This window comes from Cherax quadricarinatus, chromosome 43, assembly GCF_038502225.1.
Source record: "Cherax quadricarinatus isolate ZL_2023a chromosome 43, ASM3850222v1, whole genome shotgun sequence".
Taxonomy (NCBI): Eukaryota; Metazoa; Arthropoda; class Malacostraca; order Decapoda; family Parastacidae; genus Cherax; species Cherax quadricarinatus.
In genome coordinates, this window is record NC_091334.1 from 31,322,452 (window position 1) to 31,344,840 (window position 22,389).

Genomic DNA, 22,389 nt, shown 5'->3' on the forward strand with positions numbered 1-22,389 from the left:
AGAGAGCCACAAGACTGCGTCATGACTTTTACTCACATCTTCAAGCAGAGTATAGCACTTTGTCTGGGTTTCTTGGGTTATCCTAGGTAATTTATACTATGTATACTTGTATTTATGTGTACCTGTGAGACAGAGATAGACAGACAGATAGAATGAGGGAGAAAGATAATTAGATAAAATGGAGGAGGGGAAGCAGCATCCGACCCCATTGTTTTGACAGGCCGGAGGGGGAAAGAGTAATGAGCCAATATGTCACTTTGACAGCTGCCGACTCCTTGTAATTTACACTATGGACGAGGAGGAGGAAGAGTAGGGGGAAGAGGAAGAAGAGGAGGAAGAGGAGGAGGAGGAAGAGGAAGAGTAGGAGGAAGAGGAATAAGAGGAAGAGGAGGAGGAAGAGGAATAGTAGGAGGAAGATTAGGGGGAAGAGGAGGAAGAGGAAGAAGAGGAGGAGGAGGAAGAGGAAGAAGAGGAGGAGGAGGAAGAGGAGGAGGAGGAAGAGGAAGAGTAGGAGGAAGAGGAAGAGTAGGAGGAAGAGGAAGAGGAGGAAGAGGAAGAGTATGAGGAAGAGTAGGAGGAAGAGTAGGGGGAAGAGGAGGAAGAGGAAGAAGAGGAGGAGGAGGGTGGAACACTGGTACTGGTACACTAACATTTCTGTCTGTCTATTTGTCTGTCTGTCAAGCTCCCTGTCTATCTGTCTATCCGTCTAGCTCTCTGTCTCAGAGAGCCACAAGACTGTGTCATCACTTTTACTCACATCTTCAAGCAGAGTATAGCACTTTGTCTGGATTTCTTGGGTTATCCTAGGTAATTTATACTATGTATACTTGTATTTATGTGTACCTGTGAGACAGAGATAGACAGACAGATAGAAAGAGAGAGACAGATTGAAAGAGATAGAATGAGGGAGAAAGATAAAACACCATTGTGTATGACACCATGTTTCAGAGTTCCACAAGCTGCAGAACTAATAGGAATATGTTCAGTGACTGTATATTGGTATATATATTATAGAACAATAATAATAAACAATGTTTTGTATTGTTTGTTTTTGTAAACAAGTTTTGTAAACAATATATTGATAATTATGTTTGTGTGCTTATTGTGTTGTATACAACGAGTGTATATATGTACATTGCACCTTACTTTGGTCTCATAGGCCACATAAGTTATGTGAAAAAATAAAATAGTGAAAAAAACAACAAACCTTCAAATACAAGTAAATCAAAGTTTACCGGGTGAGCGGCAGTCGCCGCTGTTGCCATACGCGGCTCATTTTCTGCAAACTTCATGCATCCATATCTCCGTAAGTATTGATGGTAAAATTTTTTTGTTTATCCTATAATGTTTAGAAAAAAAAACTATTTTTTCATAAAAAATAATTTTTTTTTTTTGAAATTTGGCCGACCCTGAGAACGAGTTTCGGAGAGGGCCTGTCGACCCTGAAAGGGTTAACCCTTTGAGGGTCGACAGGCCCTCTCCGAGACTCGTTCTCAGGGTCGGCCAAATTAAAAAAAAAAAAATTCTCTTATGAAAAGATAGAGAATCTTTTCCCAATCATAATGACACCAAAAGTTTGAAATTTTATGGAAAACTTACGGAATTATGCTCTCGCGAAGTTAGCGGTCTTGGTGATGTTTACGCATCGGCGATTTTGCCCACTTTGAGCCCCATTTTCGGCCAATTCCACTGTACTAGTCGACAAAAAACATGAATATTTCGCTATAACTCGATTTTTTCTATCGAATGAGTGCAAGAAACCACCCATTTATCAATTTCAACTATCCAGTAGAGTGGTCAGAATTTAGCAATTTTGCCAATTTCACACAAATTTCAAAAGATGCCAATTTCCGAATAGGGTCCAGAATAAACAAGAAAGACATTCCTGGCACTAAAATGACATTTCCTCTGTTCATTAGTCACGTCTCAAGGCCCCTCTTATATTCTTTTGCTTTCCACTTTGAATTTTTATTCTCACAAAAAACAGAAGATTTACTGCTATGCAGACTACTGCATTAGTGTAAAAAATGGTATAAATAATATTGGCGCACTTGCGAAAAAATATTAGACTCACCAGTTGACGTGTATTGGACGCTTGGCATGATTTGTTTACTTTTGAACTTTGGTAAAAATTGATCATTTCTGCTACTTTAAGCTCAATTTCAAGGTACTTTTCATTGTAAAACCAGTCAAAATCATCTCAATTTCTGTAATATGTCTTCCATTCTATAATATGAGACCAAGAAAATTAGAATACAACAATAAATACCATACGAAAATACAGTGCAAAGTCTGTTTTATTCCAAAATAACGGTCAAAGTTTTTTTTTCTCATTATGCACTGTGTGCTGCAGGATTTTTTTTTATACTGCGCACACTGACCACATAGACCCATTCTTTCATATGTAGGCCTACCAGTTTTCTCCCACTAGATTTGAGGGCGCTAGAATTTAGAGGTACTAGTACGTCAAAAGCCCTGGGTCGTAAGCCATACTAGTACGCCCGAAACCCTCAAAGGGTTAATGCCACTTGCACCAGCTTGAGAGTCACTGGACTTCTGTTGCCCATCATATCTGTCCATAGAGGCCTGTACCTCTTGCTCCTTTATGACTTTCCTAAAGTGGTTCACAACATTGTCAGTGTACAGGTTGCCAACATGGCTTGCAGTAGCTGTGTCAGGGTGATTTTCATCAAAAAAGGTTTGCACTTCAAGCCACTTTGCACACATTTTCTTAATCTTTGAAGTAGGCAACTTCTTCAATTTCTCTATCCCCTCCTCTGAAGCAGTTTCCTCAGGTCTGGCCTCTTGCTGTTGAAGATGATCTTGCAGCTCATCAGTGGCTAGTTCGTCATTGTCCTCCTCCACCAACTGTTCCACATCATCCCCACTAACCTCCAACCCCAAGGACTTCCCCAATGCCACAATGGATTCCTCAACTGGCACAGGATTCTCAGGGTTAGCCTCAAATCCTTCAAAATCCCTTTTGTCTACACATTGTGGCCACAGTTTCTTCCAGGCAGAGTTCAAGATCCTCTTAGTCTCTCCCTCCCAAGACTTACCTATAATGTTTATACACTTGAGGATATTAAAGTGATCCTTCCAAAACTCCTTTAAAGTTTCTTGAAGTTTGCAATAACCTGCTGGTCCATGGGCTGCAGGAGAGCAGTGGTATTAGGAGGCAAAAACTTGACCTTAATGAAGCTCATGTCCGCTCAAAGTCACTCTGCCAAGTCTGTAGGATGACCAGGGGCATTGTCTAATACCAGGAGGCACTTAAGGTCAAATTTATTTTCAATTAGGTAATTTTTCACATTGGGTGCAAATGCATGGTGTAACCAGTCATAGAAAAAGTCTCTAGTGACCCATGCCTTACTGTTTGCCCTCCACAGCACACACAAATTAGCCTTGAGGATATTCTTTTGTCTGAACGCTCTGGGAGTTTCTGAGTGATACACCAATAAAGGCTTCACTTTGCAATCTCCACTAGCATTGGCACACATGAGAAGAGTAAGCCTGTCTTTCATAGGCTTATGTCCTGGGAGTGCCTTTTCCTCCTGAGTAATGTAAGTCCTGCTTAGCAATTTCTTACAAAACTGGCCTGTTTCGTCACAATTAAACACTTGTTCAGGTTTCAATCCTTCAGCCTCTATGTACTCCTTGAATTCATGCACATATTTTTCAGCTGCTTTTTGGTCTGAACTGGCAGCCACACCATGCCTAATCACACTATGTATGCCACTACGATTCTTAAATCTTTCAAACCAACCTTTGCTGGCCTTAAATTCACTCGCATCACCACTAGTTGCAGGCATTTTTCTAATTAAATCCTCATGCAACTTCCTAGCCTTTTCACATATGATCACTTGAGAGATGCTATCTCCTGCTATCTGTTTTTCATTTATCCACACCAATAACAGTCTCTCAACATTTTCTAACACTTACAATCGCTGTTTTGTAATCACAGTTGCACCTTTTGCATGAACAGCTTCCTTGATTGCTGTTTTCCTGCTCACTATAGTAGAGATGGTTGATTGGGATTTACTATACAACTTGGCCAGGTCCGACACACGCACTCCACTTTCATACTTTGCAATTACACGCATCTCTTTCTTCATTTCAATAGTCATTAGCACCCTTGGTCTCAATGGGTTGGCACTAGAAGCTTTCTTGGGGCCCATGGTGACTTATTTTGCAGAAACAAGCACCAAAAACAGTGATAATATGGATAATATGGAATGTACCGAATGTATCCTTAGATGCACGCACACTGGCTGGCTTGTAAACACTGGCACACACGGGGCAGTTCAGGCCACACGTGGACACGTCTCCTACGAATCGTATCGCATACCGGGTTTTGTAACTGGAACCGAGGCAAATTTTTTGCGATATAATGCTTCGGATACTGGATTTATCGGATACCAATGACTTCACGAACCGGGGATCCACTGTGTACTTTTGAAGAAGATATCATAGATGGATTAATGAAAATGTCTATATTAACATAAAACAAGACATTTTTATGTGCTGAAGAGAGAGTCATGAATGAATGAGCGGCTCAGGCAGGTGTTTCTGGTACCATCGATTTCTGAGCCGATGTACGGAACCCGAGAGAAAATTTCACCAAAAAAAAAAAAAAGTGCTCGAAATCCAAATTGTACGATTTCCATACCAGACGAAAACTGGGGATCCACTGTACCCTTGGCTTTGTTTTCCTCTATATTTCTTAATACAGTGGAACCCTGGTTATCGGCCGGTTCAGTTATTGGCCAGCTCGGTTATCAGCCAGCTTTTCGGCGCCCGGTTATCGCCATTAATTCGGTTATCGGCCATTTGGGAGGCATCCATCCACCGGCTGGGGCCACTTGCAAATCAGTTTGGCTTTGTCTCTGGGCAAGTGAGGAAGCTTCTGCTCATTCATCCAAACATTTTGCTATAATCCATTGCTTTTTGTGGTTATTGATTGAGTGCAACTGCAAAATAAGCAACCATGGGCCCATGCAATGTTTATATGCGATGTATATTTAATAATAATCACTCGTACATTAAATATCTTATTTTACATTAATATAGACGTTTTCATTAACCCTTTCAGGGTTTCGGACGTACTAGTACAGCTTACGCACCAGGGTTTTTGACGTACTAGTACGCCTAAATTCTAGCGCCCTCAAATCTAGTGAGAGAAAGCTGGTAGGCCTACATATGAAAGAATGGGTCTATGTGGTCAGTGTGGGCAGTATAAAAAAAATCCTGCAGCACATAGTGCGTAATGAGAAAAAAGAAAACTTTGATCGTATTTTTGGATTAAAACAGGGAATTTGTACTGTATTTTTGTATGGTATTTATTGTTGCATTCTGGTTTTCCTGGTCTCATTTTATAGAATGGAAGACATATTACAAATTGATATGATTTTGACTGGTTTTACAATGAAAAGTACCTTGAAATTGAGCTCAAAGTAGCAGAAATGTTCGATTTTTACCCAAAAGTAAACAAATCATGCTACACGTCCAATACACGTCAACTGGTGAGTCTTAATATTCTTTCACAAGTGCGCTGATATTATTTATACCATTTCTACACTAATGCAGTAGTCTGCATAACAGTAAATCTTCTATTTTTTTGTGAGAATAAAAATTAAAAGTGGAAAGCAAAAGAATGTAAGGGGGGCGTGGGGACGTGACTAATGAACAGAGGAAATGTTATTTTAGTGCCAGGAATGTCTTTCTTGTTTATCCTGGACCCTGTTCAGAAATTAGCATCTTTTGAAATTTGTGTGAAATTGGCAAAATTGCTAAATTCTGACCGCTTTATTGGATAGTTAAAATTGGTAAATGGGTGGTTTCTTGTACTCATTCCATAGAAAAAATGGAGTTCCACGAAATAGTTATGATTTTTGTCAACTAGTACACTGGAATTGGCCGAAAATAGGGCTCAAAGTGGGCAAAATCGCTGATGCATAAACATCGTCGAGACTGCTACCTTCGCGAGAGCATAATTCCATAAGTTTTTCATCAAATTTTGTACTTTTGGTGTCATTATGATTGGGAAAAGATTCTCTATCTTTTCATAAGAAATTTTTTTTTTTTTTTTAAATTTGGCGACCCTGAGAACAAGTCTCGGAGAGGGCCTGGCAACCCTGAAAGGGTTAATCCATCTATTATATCTTCTTCAAAGTTATATAAGAAACACATTACATAGCATATAAACATGTAATGTTTATTTTATGCAATGTATATTTAATAATCACTTTTTGCCACATTAAATGTCTTATTTTATGTTAATATAGACATTTTCATTAATCCATCTATGATATCTTCTTCAAAATTATGTAAGAAACACGTTACATAGCATATAAACATGCAATGTTTATTATATTTGATGTATATTTAATAATCACTCTTTTCCACATTAAATGTCTTATTTTACTTTGATATAGACACTTTCATTACTCCATCTATAATATTTTCTTCAAAATTGTCTAAGAAACACATTACATATCATGTAGCACATAAACATGGCATATAAATACGCAATGTTTACATGTTATCAAGTGGAGAGTGGGATGGAGAGTAAACATTACGTTGTCTCTGATGCAGCGTAAGAGAAAATCGTGAATCTGACGACTGGTGCAGTAACTGCCCTTCATGTGCGTTTGTTTACAATTCTTGGCATGAATTATTTATTACTTCTCCCTTTGTTTATGATGGCATCTAAAGGTAGTTGTTAGAAACGATTAAACTCAGTGAACATGGTAATAATATGGCTGTGTAGTGTAATAATATGGCTGTGTATTGTAATATAGCTGTGTAGTGTAGCCTGGGGGAGGCTACATACATGTACTGTACCTACATCTACTGCTACCTACACTGACTTCCTACAAATAAATACTACTCACCTCTTGCAGTACATTAAGACTACAAATATTTTCAGGTTAGTAATGAATGTACTGTAGCAGTAAATGACAGATTAAAGAGGTGTGTGCAATGTGGACTAGGGTGCAAGCTTTTGTAGAGAAACACCACCCTGACCAAGCTGAAACAAGCCATATCTGCAACATGTTCAGCAACAAAACCCTGTCCCACTTCAGGGAAATGTTAGATGCCAGAAACAGACCTCTATGGACAGATTTGTTGTGAGACAGGGGTCCAGTGACTCTCAAGCTGGTCCTAGTGGCATTAAAAGACAAAGAAGGGAAGTAACCCCAGAGAAGGCTTTGCTACCTAAAGTCTCTATGGAGGGGGATTCTCCTTCCAAACGCTAACTCCTCCCTCTTTCCTTTTCCCTATCTTCCAGAAGCCAGCATTAGCCTTTAATAAAGGTATGTAAAACTTACATAATTGTTAAAAAAATCATTTTTTTGTGAATATTTTTGTCTGGAACGGATTAACTGTATTTCCATTAATTCTTATGGGAAATATTAATTCGGTTTTTGGCCATTTCAGTTATCGGCCGACCTTCTGGAACGGATTACAGCCAATAACCAAGGGTCCACTGTAGTTCTTATTTCCCCAATGTTTTATTTTAAACTTTGGAAGCTGTTTCTGAGACTTCACTTACGGGGGCAGTGCTCCTCATAACTGTTAATAGTTACAGCCTGAACCACTCTCACTCTTCAACTCTTTCAGGGTCCAGAGGCCAAGTCTCAGAGTGACAGCCAAGGTCCAAGAATTTTCAAAAAAAGATTGTTATTTTTTCTTATGAAATGATAGAGAATATTTTTCTGAAGGTAATAAAACAAAAAGTATGAAATTTGATGGAAAATTTATGAAATTACACTCTTGCAAAGTATGATGAATCAGCAATATTTACTCATCGGCAATTTTGTGGACTTTGACTCCCACTTTAGGCCAATTACAATTTTCCAGTCCACCAAATTCTTAGTTATTTCACTAGTATTACTTTTATTTTATCAACTGAGCCTAAGAAATCAGTCAGTGAACTGTTTCAACTACCCAATGAAGTGATTGGAAATTGGTAATTTGGCCAGTATAACAAAGTTCAAAATATTCCAGTTTCAAAATAAGGTCCAGAATAAACAATGCAGGCATTCCTGGCACTAAACTAGCATTTCCTCTGTTCATTAGTTACATTTTCAGGCTTTACAAATGAATTCCATTTTGATTTTTTATTCACATAATGAATTTTTATTCACACAAAAAAATAGAAGATTTACTGTTATGCAGTGTTGTTATAATTGTATAAATAATATCAGCACATTTGTGAATATATATTAGACCCACCAGCTGATGCATATTACTCATGATGACATTTGTTTACTATTCAGCATCAGCAAAAATTTAACATTTCCGCTTCTGTGAGCTCAGTTTCAAGCCATTTTCAGTACTAAAACCAATCAAAATCATCTCTATTTCTCTCATGCATGCTACAGGATTTGTTTTATGTGGTTCACACTTACCACATAGATGTATTCTCTCATATCTAGGCTCAGATTTACTGCTCACAGGTTATCTGAGTGAGCTGAGCTCATGGCATAGATCTACAGCTTAGACCCTGGCTTCAAAGCCGTAGATCTACGGGACAGACTCTGAAAGGGTTTAGACTTTTCTTTATAAAGTACAGATGCTGCTCACTTTACGATGGTCCACTTGTGATATTTCAGCTTTACGATGGTGCGATAATAATGCACACTTGTACTGTACAGTACTGTGCGTTTATTGATAAGATAAACTTGTATTCATTTATTTACTTTTCAGTACTGGTATTTAGTAACATTAATTATTTGTGTACTTATTCAGTGACAATTATTTATCATATACAGCCTCTCCTCATGTAACGACGGAGTTCTGTTCCTAAAACCACGTCGGTAAACGAATTCGTTGCTAAATGGGGAGAATACTATAATGGTAGGGGTTTTGTGTCATCCATCTTTGATATTGTTTTAATGTCACCTTTGCACCATTTATAACATTTCTGGTATAATTTTAAATGTTTGTACAGTAATGTGCCTTTTTTTTTTTTTTTTGACAAGTTGGCCATCTCCCACCGAGGCAGGGTGGCCCAAAAAGAAAACACTTTCATCATCATTCGACACTTTCACCTCACTCACACATAATCACTGTTTTTGCAGAGGTGCTCAGAATACAACAGTTTAGAAGCATATACGTATAAAGATACACAACATATCCCTCCAAACTGCCAATATCCCAAACCCCTCCTTTAAAGTGCAGGCATTGTACTTCCCATTTCCAGAACTCAAGTCCAACTATATTGTAATATATTGTATACTGTAATAATCAGAATACAAGAAATCAGCTCTAATATACATTATTTAGGTATGCATACTAATCAGAGAGGCCATTGTAAGTCCAAGTCGTCAGTAAATGAGTAAGTCACTAAGTAAAGAGAGGCTGTATTCATATTCGACTTGAAGATATTTTCAATTTAGGATAGGTTCACACGGAAGACAACCCTGTTGTAAGTCAAGGAGTGCTTGTACTTGCTGGAAATTAATATTTACTATGTATTACCTTATTTCTCCAGTGTTCTCATTATGTACAAAGTAATTTTTTTTTTTTTTATTATCACACTGGCCGATTCCCACCAAGGCAGGGTGGCCCGAAAAAGAAAAACTTTCACCATCATTCACTCCATCACTGTCTTGCCAGAAGGGTGCTTTACACTACAGTTTGTAAACTGCAACATTAACACCCCTCCTTCAGAGTGCAGGCACTGTACTTCCCATCTCCAGGACTCAAGTCCGGCCTGCCGGTTTCCCTGAATCCCTTCATAAATGTTACTTTGCTCACACTCCAACAGCACGTCAAGTATTAAAAACCATTTGTCTCCATTCACTCCTATCAAACACGCTCACGCATGCCTGCTGGAAGTCCAAGCCCCTCGCACACAAAACCTCCTTTACCCCCTCCCTCCAACCCTTCCTAGGCCGACCCCTACCCCGCCTTCCTTCCACTACAGACTGATACACTCTTGAAGTCATTCTGTTTCGCTCCATTCTCTCTACATGTCCGAACCACCTCAACAACCCTTCCTCAGCCCTCTGGACAACAGTTTTGGTAATCCCGCACCTCCTCCTAACTTCCAAACTACGAATTCTCTGCATTATATTCACACCACACATTGCCCTCAGACATGACATCTCCACTGCCTCCAGCCTTCTCCTCGCTGCAACATTCATCACCCACGCTTCACACCCATATAAGAGCGTTGGTAAAACTATACTCTCATACATTCCCCTCTTTGCCTCCAAGGACAAAGTTCTTTGTCTCCACAGACTCCTAAGTGCACCACTCACTCTTTTTCCCTCATCAATTCTATGATTCACCTCATCTTTCATAGACCCATCCGCTGACACGTCCACTCCCAAATATCTGAATACGTTCACCTCCTCCATACTCTCTCCCTCCAATCTGATATTCAATCTTTCATCACCTAATCTTTTAGTTATCCTCATAACCTTACTCTTTCCTGTATTCACCTTTAATTTTCTTCTTTTGCACACCCTACCAAATTCATCCACCAATCTCTGCAACTTCTCTTCAGAATCTCCCAAGAGCACAGTGTCATCAGCAAAGAGCAGCTGTGACAACTCCCACTTTGTGTGTGATTCTTTATCTTTTAACTCCACGCCTCTTGCCAAGACCCTCGCATTTACTTCTCTTACAACCCCATCTATAAATATATTAAACAACCACGGTGACATCACACATCCTTGTCTAAGGCCTACTTTTACTGGGAAAAAATTTCCCTCTTTCCTACATACTCTAACTTGAGCCTCACTATCCTCGTAAAAACTCTTCACTGCTTTCAGTAACCTACCTCCTACACCATACACTTGCAACATCTGCCACATTGCCCCCCCTATCCACCCTGTCATACGCCTTTTCCAAATCCATAAATGCCACAAAGACCTCTTTAGCCTTATCTAAATACTGTTCACTTATATGTTTCACTGTAAACACCTGGTCCACACACCCCCTACCTTTCCTAAAGCCTCCTTGTTCATCTGCTATCCTATTCTCTGTCTTACTCTTAATTCTTTCAATTATAACTCTACCATACACCTTACCAGGTACACTCAACAGACTTATCCCCCTATAATTTTTGCACTCTCTTTTATCCCCTTTGCCTTTATACAAAGGAACTATGCATGCTCTCTGCCAATCCCTAGGTACCTTACCCTCTTCCATACATTTATTAAATAATTGCACCAACCACTCCAAAACTATATCCCCACCTGCTTTTAACATTTCTATCTTTATCCCATCAATCCCGGCTGCCTTACCCCCTTTCATTTTACCTACTGCCTCACGAACTTCCCCCACACTCACAACTGGCTCTTCCTCACTCCTACAAGATGTTATTCCTCCTTGCCCTATACACGAAATCACAGCTTCCCTATCTTCATCAACATTTAACAATTCCTCAAAATATTCCCTCCATCTTCCCAATACCTCTAACTCTCCATTTAATAACTCTCCTCTCCTATTTTTAACTGACAAATCCATTTGTTCTCTAGGCTTTCTTAACTTGTTAATCTCACTCCAAAACTTTTTCTTATTTTCAACAAAATTTGTTGATAACATCTCACCCACTCTCTCATTTGCTCTCTTTTTACATTGCTTCACCACTCTCTTAACTTCTCTCTTTTTCTCCATATACTCTTCCCTCCTTGCATCACTTCTACTTTGTAAAAACTTCTCATATGCTAACTTTTTCTCCCTTACTACTCTCTTTACATCATCATTCCACCAATCGCTCCTCTTCCCTCCTGCACCCACTTTCCTGTAACCACAAACTTCTGCTGAACACTCTAACACTACATTTTTAAACCTAGCCCATACCTCTTCGACCCCATTGCCTATGCTCTCATTAGCCCATCTATCCTCCAATAGCTGTTTATATCTTACCCTAACTGCCTCCTCTTTTAGTTTATAAACCTTCACCTCTCTCTTCCCTGATGCTTCTATTCTCCTTGTATCCCATCTACCTTTTACTCTCAGTGTAGCTACAACTAGAAAGTGATCTGATATATCTGTGGCCCCTCTATAAACATGTACATCCTGAAGTCTACTCAACAGTCTTTTATCTACCAATACATAATCCAACAAACTACTGTCATTTCGCCCTACATCATATCGTGTATACTTATTTATCCTCTTTTTCTTAAAATATGTATTACCTATAACTAAACCCCTTTCTATACAAAGTTCAATCAAAGGGCTCCCATTATCATTTACACCTGGCACCCCAAACTTACCTACCACACCCTCTCTAAAAGTTTCTCCTACTTTAGCATTCAGGTCCCCTACCACAATTACTCTCTCATTTGGTTCAAAGGCTCCTATACATTCACTTAACATCTCCCAAAATCTCTCTCTCTCCTCTGCATTCCTCTCTTCTCCAGGTGCATACACGCTTATTATGACCCACTTCTCGCATCCAACCTTTACTTTAATCCACATAATTCTTGAATTTACACATTCATATTCTCTTTTCTCCTTCCATAACTGATCATTTAACATTACTGCTACCCCTTCCTTTGCTCTAACTCTCTCAGATACTCCAGATTTAATCCCATTTATTTCCCCCCACTGAAACTCTCCTACCCCCTTCAGCTTTGTTTCGCTTAGGGCCAGGACATCCAACTTCTTTTCATTCATAACATCAGCAATCATCTGTTTCTTGTCATCCGCACTACATCCACGCACATTTAAGCAACCCAGTTTTATAAAGTTTTTCTTCTCTTTTTTAGTAAATGTATACAGGAGAAGGGGTTACTAGCCCATTGCTCCCGGCATTTTAGTCGCCTCATACGACACGCATGGCTTACGGAGGAAAGATTCTTTTCCACTTCCCCATGGACAATAGAAGAAATAAAAAAGAACAAGAGCTATTTAGAAAAAGGAGAAAAACCTAGATGCATGTATATATATATATGCATGTGCGTGTCTGTGAAGTGTGACCAAAGTGTAAGTAGGAGTAGCAAGATATCCCTGTTATCTTAGCGTGTTTATGAGACAGAAAAAGAAAACCAGCAATCCTACCATCATGTAAAACAGTTACAGGTTTCTGTTTCACAGTCATCTGGCAGGACGGTAGTACTTCCCTGGGTGGTTGCTGTCTACCAACCTACTACCTACAAAGTAATTTTTATTAAAAAGATTACCAAGGAAAAAAAATGATTTTGGCATGTTCAAAATCATATGATTAGGTTTCGATTTTGTTGAAGAATGAGACATTTGTGCAACATTTGGGAAAACATTTTGCCAGCTAGTGGCTTCTTCAGTCCAATACAGAGAATAACAGAGGAAGATGAGGAGTATGAGGTAATCAGTCCCTCGGCCTGTAGTCGATGTGGTCAGTCCATCAAGATTGAAGGACTGACTTAATGGTTTGACTTAAAACATTGTGACCATTGACAGCTTTCATGGACACAATTAGGTCATGAGTGCATGAGTCGCCAGTGTTAGGTGAACCTTTTATACTTTTGTAGTCTTCAGGAGGAAGTGCAGTTCACAGCTAGTTAGGTCATACCTTGGAGATAAATATTTGGACATTGTTCTCATCCATCCTTGACCTTCATAATGTGAGTTGGTAATGATCCAGGGTGGATCAAAATGTTGCCTGACAATTCTTCTCCAGGATGTACATTGTTCCAGCCGTGTAATTGTGACTGAATTTTTAGGATGTACGTTGTTCCAGCCATGGTATTGTGACATTCTACAGGATGTACATTGTTCCAGCCATGGTATTGTGACAATTTTCAGGATGTACATTGTTCCAGTCATGGTATTTTGACAATCTTCAGGATGTACTTTGTTCCAGCCATGGTATTGTGACATTCTACAGGATGTACATTGTTCCAGCCATGGTATTGTGACAATCTTCAGGATGTACATTGTTCCAGCCATGGTATTGTGACTGAGTCTTCAAGACATACAGTAGTTTTTACTAACCAATACTCACTATTGTTTTTTCCTCTACAGGTTTGTCAGGTTACAGCGGTGGGCGGGATCTGTTCTCTCCGCCCAGCCCCATGGGTCGCTGCCCACACTGTGGCCAGGTGATCCTGCATCACCCGCCTCCCACTGTCCCTCCGCCTAATTACCTGCCCTCCGCCTCCCCTCCTCCTCCTCCCCCACCTGTAATCTCACCTGCAGTAAGTGTCGTCTCTCATAACCATTATTACATCGTCTCTTGAACATTTAATACCAAAGCCTTAGCTGTTGTTGCTTTGTAATATTTTGTAGCAGTACTCTTCAAGGAAGCTCTTTGATGCTGCTGGGTAGCTCTTCTTTCAGGGAACTGGAGCTACCCTTCCCTTCCTCAAAGCAAACCTAATTATCTCCCATTACCCAGGCGCTGTATGACCCATATTTAGCATTTCCTCATGTATAATATTATAATGTAATAATTTGTAATAAAAATAGTAATATAATAATTGCTTCTAACAGTATTGCATATAATTGAGAGGTATATCAATAGTATGTCTGACCAACTACCTGAAGGTTTCTGCCTGATTAGTATATTAGTGTATACTAACATTCTGTAAAAGAAATTCATTTGTGCTTGAAATGTTGTATAGAACAAAATGACTAACTCAAGCTGGATTTTGGTTTTTATGTCCTCGATTTATTTTTTAACAAAAAACCCAAAGCTGAGTTGGTAATGAACAATAAAGTGTCATTGTAGTAAATCCAGTTAAAGAATTTGTCATTTAAATGAGTCATACAGTTTTGTTGTTGTTCTGCATCAGCTGTCCCCCACCAAGAAATTTGTTTGTAATTAAGGGATTGAATGAATGATGGTGAAACTGTTTTTCTCTGTTTTGGGTCACCTTGCCTCCCTGGGAGACAGCAGGTCTTTAAAAAAAATATATATATATATATATGATTTTCATGTTATTATTATAGACAAGACTTGCATTAACTTCTAGTATTCACTCAGAATCTTTTAACATGTTACATTTAAATTACTCCATGGGGAAGTGGAGAAGAATTCTTCCTCCATAAGCCATGTGTGTCGTAAGAGGCGACTAAAATGCCGGAAGCAAGGGGCTAGTAACCTCTTCTGTATAAATTACTAAATTTTAGAAGAAAATTCTGTTTTTCTTTTTAGGTCACCCTGCCTCGGTAAGATACAGCTGATTTGTTGAAAAAAAAAAAAAGAATTTAACCACTTGATTTTGTGTGCCTTTGTTCTACGTGTTTTGAAGCCCGGGTCTGTGCCATTGTTGTTCTGCACGAGCTCAGCTCACTCATATAAGCTGTGAGCAGTAAATTTGGGCTTAGATATAAGAAAATGGATTTCTGTGGTAAGTGTGCACCATCTTAAAATAATCCTGCAGCACACAGTGAATAATGAGAAAAAACTGCACTCATGTTTTTGGTTTGATTATAACAGCGACTTTGCAGTTTACAGTGGAACCTCTACTTGCGAGCATGTCCACGTGCGAGTCTTTCCAAATCCGAGCAGTCGATGGGTCGAGTTTTTGCTTCCATATGCGAGCAAAATTTCCACAAACAGCAGACCTCAAGGCAGGTTCCTTGACACTGGTGAGAGGCTCTTGCTCTTGATCTCGGGAATTGTATCTCAGTTGTTTGTTGGACTATCTTATTGAAACTTGGGCAATGTATGATGGAAAGATGCTTCTTAACGTACACCAAAAATGAAAGAAATTTAAGCATAAATAGTGGAGTTCACTTTTCAGCAATTAGCCACCCCTTAGCAGTAATTTCAAATGGTTTGTATGGTTGTATTCTCGTTTGTTTGGTCTCATTTCATAGAATGGAAGATATATTACAGAAATAGATATGATTTTAATTGCTTTCACGACGAAAAGTACCTTGAAATAGAGCTCAACCTAAGAGAAATGGTCCATTGCTTGGCTGTTTCTTAGTAAACAAATGATATCACTGTCCATTCCAGTATGCAGTCGTGAATGGGTTGACATTATTTATACAATTATTGCAATAAGGAATAACAGTAAATCTTATATTTTTTGTGTGAATAAAAATTACAAATTATTTATATAATAATAATAATAATATGTATAATAATACATATAATAATAATAGTATAATAATATAATACAGTAATAATAATAATAATAATAATAATGTAATATGTATAATAGTAATACATTTTTTTCTTTTTCCAACAAGTTGGCCGTCTCCCACCGAGGCAGGGTGACCCAAAAAAGAAAGAAAAATCCCCAAAAAGAAAATACTTTCATCATCATTCAACACTTTCACCACACACACATCAGTTTTTGCAGAGGTGCTCAGAATACAACAGTTTAGAAGCATATACGTATTAAGATACACAACATATCCCTCCAAACTGCCAATATCCCAAACCCCTCCTTTAAAGTACAGGCATTGTACCTCCCATTTCCAGGACTCAAGTCCGACTATATGAAAATAACCGGTTTCCCTGAATCCCTTCACTAAATATTACCCTGCTCACACTCCAACAGATTGTCAGGCCCCAAGTACATATATAATAATAATGTACACGTACTACATATAACAATTATAATAGACGACTTCAAAAGGCCGTCACTAGATGGTAGTGTTTACCACAACAAAGAGGGAGCGGTTGTGGCCGCCTCCACCTGTTACATAATGACATATTTTATTCATTCTAGAGTATTTATCATGTTTCTATGTTATTTTTATTGTTTCTTATGTCATATTAGATGAACTGTAATATATAAATAAGCCGTATAGATGATATTAGCGAAATTGTTCATGAAGTATTTTGCCCGGTCTCCAGACAAACTCGTCCACTGCCGACAACGCCCATACCACCACATGAATGATATATTTTATTCATTTTAGAGTATATATCAGGTTTGTATGTTGTTTATATTGTTTATTATGTCATATTAGATGAAGTGAGATAGATAAATAAGCCGTAAAGTTGATATTAGCGAAATTATTGAAGTACAGAATTCTACTGGAACGGATTAATTGCATTTCAGTTAATTTAAATGAGGAAAATTGACTCTGCAAACGAGCAAATCCAGTTGCAAGCAAAGTCATGGAACGGATTAAACTCGCAAGTAGAGGTTCCACTGTATTTTCTTATGGTTTTTATGGTTGTATTCACAGTATCTTGGTCTCATTTGATAGAATGGCAGATATATTACAAAAATAGAGATGATTTTGAAAATAGCTTGAAATTGAGCTCAAATTAGAGGAAATGTTCAATTTTTGCCAATGTTCAAGAGTAAACAAATCACATCACGCATCTAATACACGTCAACTGGTGGGTCTAATATGTATTCATGAAGGCACTGATATTATTTATTCAATTATTACAATATTGTATAACAGTAACTCTTCTATTTTTGTGTGAATAAAATTCTTCATGTAAAAAAAAAAAAAAAAAAAGCAAAATGAAATTTATATGTAAACCCTGGGAACATAACTGATGAACAGACGAAATGTTATTTTAGTGCCAGGAATGCTGACATTGTTTATTGTGGACCCTATTTTGAAATTGGAATATCTTGAATTTTGTGTGAAATTTGACAGATTACCAATTTTTGATCACTTCATTAGGTAGTTGAAATAGTTGATTGGGCAGTTTCTTGTGCACATTCACTAAAATGGAAGACATACCAGCAAAATAACTAAGAATTTGGTTGACTGGAATAATATAATTGGCTTAAAATAGGACTCATTGTAGGCAAAAATCACCGGTGCATAAATATCGCTGACAACAAAATTCGTGATGGCGTAATTTCATCAATTTTCCTCAGATTTTGTACCTTTTTGTTTTATTACCCTTAGAAAAAGATTCTCTACAATTTCAAAAGGAAAAAAATGGATTTTTTTTTTCTAATTCTTGGACCCTGTGTACAAGTTTCAGCTCAAGGGTCTGGACCCTCAAAGGGTTAAATTGTAACATTTATGCACTTCTGGTTGGACAGCTAAAGGAAGAGTGATGGTGAAAGTATTTTCTTCTTATGGTCATCTTTCATTTAGGGACCTCTTCAAGGGGGGCTCCTTGGCGTGGTGAAGAGGCTCTTGGTCTGAGGAATTAGACCTATCGGTCTTCTTCCTCAGACCGAACCTAATTACCCCCCAATCTCCCCTCCCCTATCCCATCCTCCCCATCCTCCCCTTTTTCCTTTCCTCCTCCTCCTCCCCACTCCTCCCTTTTGCCCTTCCTCTTTTTGTCCTTTGGGATTTCTCCCACAGGCGCGCTAGTTCCTGGGTAGGAGAAAGGATACCGGGGTCCATCCCATTCCGTTGAGGTTCTTAGCGGTGGCGTAGTTTGCCGTGGAATCTGGATCGCCTGGGGATGTCCCGATCCCTCTCCGGTATCCCGGAGTAGCTTTGGGTGTCTTTCGGGCGACGAGTGTATCTCTGGAAGCCACCTTTCGGATTCCGGGGGTGGTGGCCGAAGGAGGTATGCTTTGTGGTGGATATCCGGCCGCCCTCTCTTTTGTCCATCGAGGTAGCTCGGCAGATGTGAGGTTGCTATCCCGGATTGTTAGTTTACTAGCATGATGGGTAGGGTATGGCACGGGTTCCATGCTGCATCTGCGCTACTTGCGGTGCTGAGGTCCTCTTGGGCGCGGAGGGAGATTTCTGGCCCTTTCATTCCTCCTAGGAACTATCCCTCCCCGGTCCCCCCTTTTTTTTCTTTTTTTTTATTTTTATTTTCTTTTCTTCTTTCTTTTTTTTTCTTAAAAACAAAAAGAAAGAAGTAACCTAACCATGGCAGCCCTAGTCCATGAACCTGGTACCCCCGGGCCCCTTCTTGATACCGCACCCCGTTCTGACCCCGCCTCGTCTTTGGACCACTCTTCAGACATTCCTCATGCCTCTGTACCTATTGCCGGTGCTGTTTCCTCACCCGCTTCAGGTACTGAGGCGTCGACTGACTCCTTCGATTTATCAGACCTTCGCTCTCCTCTGACTATGCTTCCGGCCTCTCCCTCTACGGTGCGGCAATTTTCAAATCGCCGACCCGTTCCACGTCGGACCAACTCTGGTCCCACGCCTAAACGTCAACGACAATTACCTGCTGATGATACTTCTCCACCTTCACCTTCTCGTTCTTCTCAGAAACGACCGACACGTCCTTCACTACCTTTCCACGCTCAGTTTCAGACTGAACAGTGGACTAAATTCTTCACTTTACGACCAACTTCCTCTACTGCCTATCTTTCTGACCATAGTATTGGCAAGGCACTCCTACGCCATGTTGGTAAAGATATTTCTTTTCATGCTCTTAAGAGCGGTACGCGCATCATTACCGTACAGAATGCTACCCAGGCTCGTGAGCTCTCTCGTCTTTCCCATATAGATACTGTTCCTGTCACCCTTGAAAAACATCATTCCCTCAATTCTTGTAGTGGTACCGTCATTCTGCCCCATACCATAGTTCAACAAAATTTCCAGACATGTGGCACCGACATTCTAGAACAGCTGGAACTCCAAGATCTCCCAATCCTCAAGGTAGACACTTACGTTCTTCCTGCCCGTGGGCGGAGACGATACCCTAGCAATGTGGCTCGTTTAACTTTTGACAGCCGAGAACTCCCATCCTCAGTTTATATAGCAGGACATCGGTTACAAGTTCGAAAGGTGATCCCTACACCACAACAGTGTAGAAATTGCTGGCGATTTGGCCATCCAGCGAAATATTGCAGATCTATCGCCGAATGCCCAGTCTGTGGTGCCGATGACCATTCTAATACGTCTTGCAATCGATCTCCCTCTTGCCTTAACTGTCATGAGGCTCACCCTTCGTACTCTCGCCGTTGTCAGGTCTATTTAAACGAGCGGGAAATCCGTTACCTCAAAGAGACAGAAGGTCTCCCTTATGCCATGGCAGTTTCTCATCTCCGCCTCCAAGGGAGACTCCCACGTGTTTCTTATTCCCGTGTTTCAAAACGTCCCCCCACTTCTGGTATCCCATCTTCTACACCCACCTCTGTGGTTACCTCTCCCATAATCACTCCTGTATCTAATCCTTTTGCTGTCCTCGGCTCAGACGTCCCTACTTCTACGCCTCAGTCTAATCTCGCTTCTTCGAGTTCTCTCTTACAAGCCTCAGTATCGATGAGACCTCGTACGACACCTCTTCCCAATCGTCCCTCTACTTCTCAAAAGTCAAAAAAAGGTCCGGTAACACCTCCTACCCATCTTCTACCTCCTCATTTTCCCCTCCCTGTCTCTGTCCCTAGTTCTTCCCCTCTCACTGGCTCAGTTACAAGTGCAGAGGTTCACCCTCCTCCTCGTAATGTACCTTCCTCCCCTGTTCCCTCCCAAGTTTCTTCCTCTTCTGCCACCTCCCAAGTTCCTGTCTCTTCTGTCCCCTGCCACGCTTCTCCAGTTCCCTCCACCCTTTCGCCCCCCCCTACCTTGGTACAGTCCAATACAGTTCCAATCTTTACTCATCCTCCCCCTACCATTCCCAATATTGTCTCCCATACGACATCTCTGAATTCCGAAACACTTGAAGCAATCTCTGAATATATTGCAGAGACCAAACCATCAATGGACACTGATCCACCTTCCGCTCTTTCTCTCTCCTCTGCTCCATCTGCGCAACTCCTTTCTTCACAGCGCACCGTTCCTTCGCTGCTTGAACATTTTCCACTGCCTCCGCATGTGGACTTTTCTAACCCTTCTAGTCCGTAGGAACCCTTACCTGCGGATTTCAAGTATCTTTATCATTGCCAATCATGGCCTTTTTACAGTGGAATATACGCGGCCTCAGGGGTAATCGGGGTGAGCTTCAGATGTTACTCTCCCAGTTTGCCCCTGTTGGTGTTTGCTTACAGGAACCAAAATTACACTCTGCTGTTATTTCTCACATCTCAGGCTATAATTTATTGTATTCTTCAGATCCTTTTCCTGATGGGACCTTTAATGAAAGTGCCCTTCTTCTCCGCACTGATATTCCGTACCATCAGCTATTTGTTCATACTTCGCTGCATTACACAGCAGCCCGTATCCACTTACATAGGTGGTATACGCTCTGTTCTTTATATCTCTCTCCTTCTCGGGCATTATCTATTCCGGATTTTGCCTTCCTTGTTTCGTCATTACCGCCACCGATTCTGTTACTTGGTGATTTTAATGCCCACCATTTCCTCTGGGGGGGGTCTCACTGTGATTCCCGTGGAATTCAGTTAGAGGCTTTTCTTGCCACCCACCCCCTCCATGTTTTAAATACAGGTACTCACACCCATTTTGATCCTCGGACTCATACTCTCTCTTGCATCGATCTCTCAGTTTGCTCTTCCTCCGCCGCATTAGACTTCACTTGGTCTGTTCTCCCGGACTTACATGACAGTGATCATTTCCCAATCATTCTTACTTCCCCTTCATATTCGCCACCTCTTCGCACCCCACGCTGGCAATTTAATCGGGCAAATTGGAACCTTTACTCACACCTGACTGTTTTTAAAGAGGTTCCTTCTTCGTCCTCCATCGATGAGATTTTACACCTCTTCTCGTCCTCCGTTTTCACCGCAGCTTCTCATTCTATACCCCAAACTTCGGGCAGGCATTCTCAGAAATGCGTGCCTTGGTGGTCTCCTGCTTGTGCTCGTGCAGTACGTTTGAAACGCGCTGCATGGGGCAGGTACCGGTACAATAGAACCACAGAGCGACTCCTTGATTTTAAACAGAAGCGTGCGATCGCTCGCCGTGTCATCCGTGACGCTAAACGCACTTGCTGGCGAGATTATGTCTCCACCATCACCTCTGCTTCCTCTATGAGTGCAGTCTGGAAAAAAGTACGAAAACTGAGTGGTAAATATTCTCCTGACCCGGCTCCTGTTCTGCGGGTTGCCGGTGTTGATATAGCAAACCCACTAGATGTTGCCAATGAAATTGGCAATCGTCTGGTCCGTATTTCTCAGGGACTCCATCTATGCCCCTCATTTCTTTCCTCAAAGTCTGCCAGAGAGTTAGCACCCTTGGACTTTTCTTCTCTCAGAGAAGAACAGTATAATGTGCCTTTTACACTTCAAGAACTGGAGGCAACACTCTCAGCTTGTCGATCATCGGCAGCTGGGCCCGACGACATTCATATTCGTATGCTACAACATTTACATCAGTCAGCCCTTGCAGTCCTATTACGCCTTTACAATCTTATTTGGTCACAAGGAGTTCTTCCACAGCTGTGGAAATCCGCCATTGTTCTCCCTTTCCGCAAACCAGGCACTACGGGACATGAAACCTCCCACTATCGTCCCATTGCTCTTACCAGTGCAGTTTGCAAAGTAATGGAACGTCTAGTAAATAGACGTTTAGTGTGGTATTTAGAGACACACAACAGTCTCTCCACTCGTCAATATGGCTTTCGTAAGGGACGTTCTACCATAGACCCCTTACTGCGCTTGGATACGTATGTTCGTAATGCCTTTGCGAATAACC

The 22,389-nt window shown here is 40.5% G+C and overlaps 1 protein-coding gene across 2 annotated transcripts in view; it reads left to right on the forward strand.

Moving 5' to 3' along the window:
* LOC128694169 (coiled-coil domain-containing protein 6-like) overlaps positions 1-22,389 on the forward strand; it is a 50,625-nt gene that overhangs the window by 14,422 nt on the left and 13,814 nt on the right. The window contains exon 3 of one of the 2 annotated variants that reach the window (XM_070093829.1): positions 13,966-14,042. In XM_070093829.1, coding sequence (XP_069949930.1) covers positions 13,966-14,042 — 77 coding nt within the window. Of the gene's footprint in view, positions 1-13,965; positions 14,139-22,389 lie in introns of both variants that reach the window. The other variant, XM_070093828.1, reaches the window with a different exon arrangement.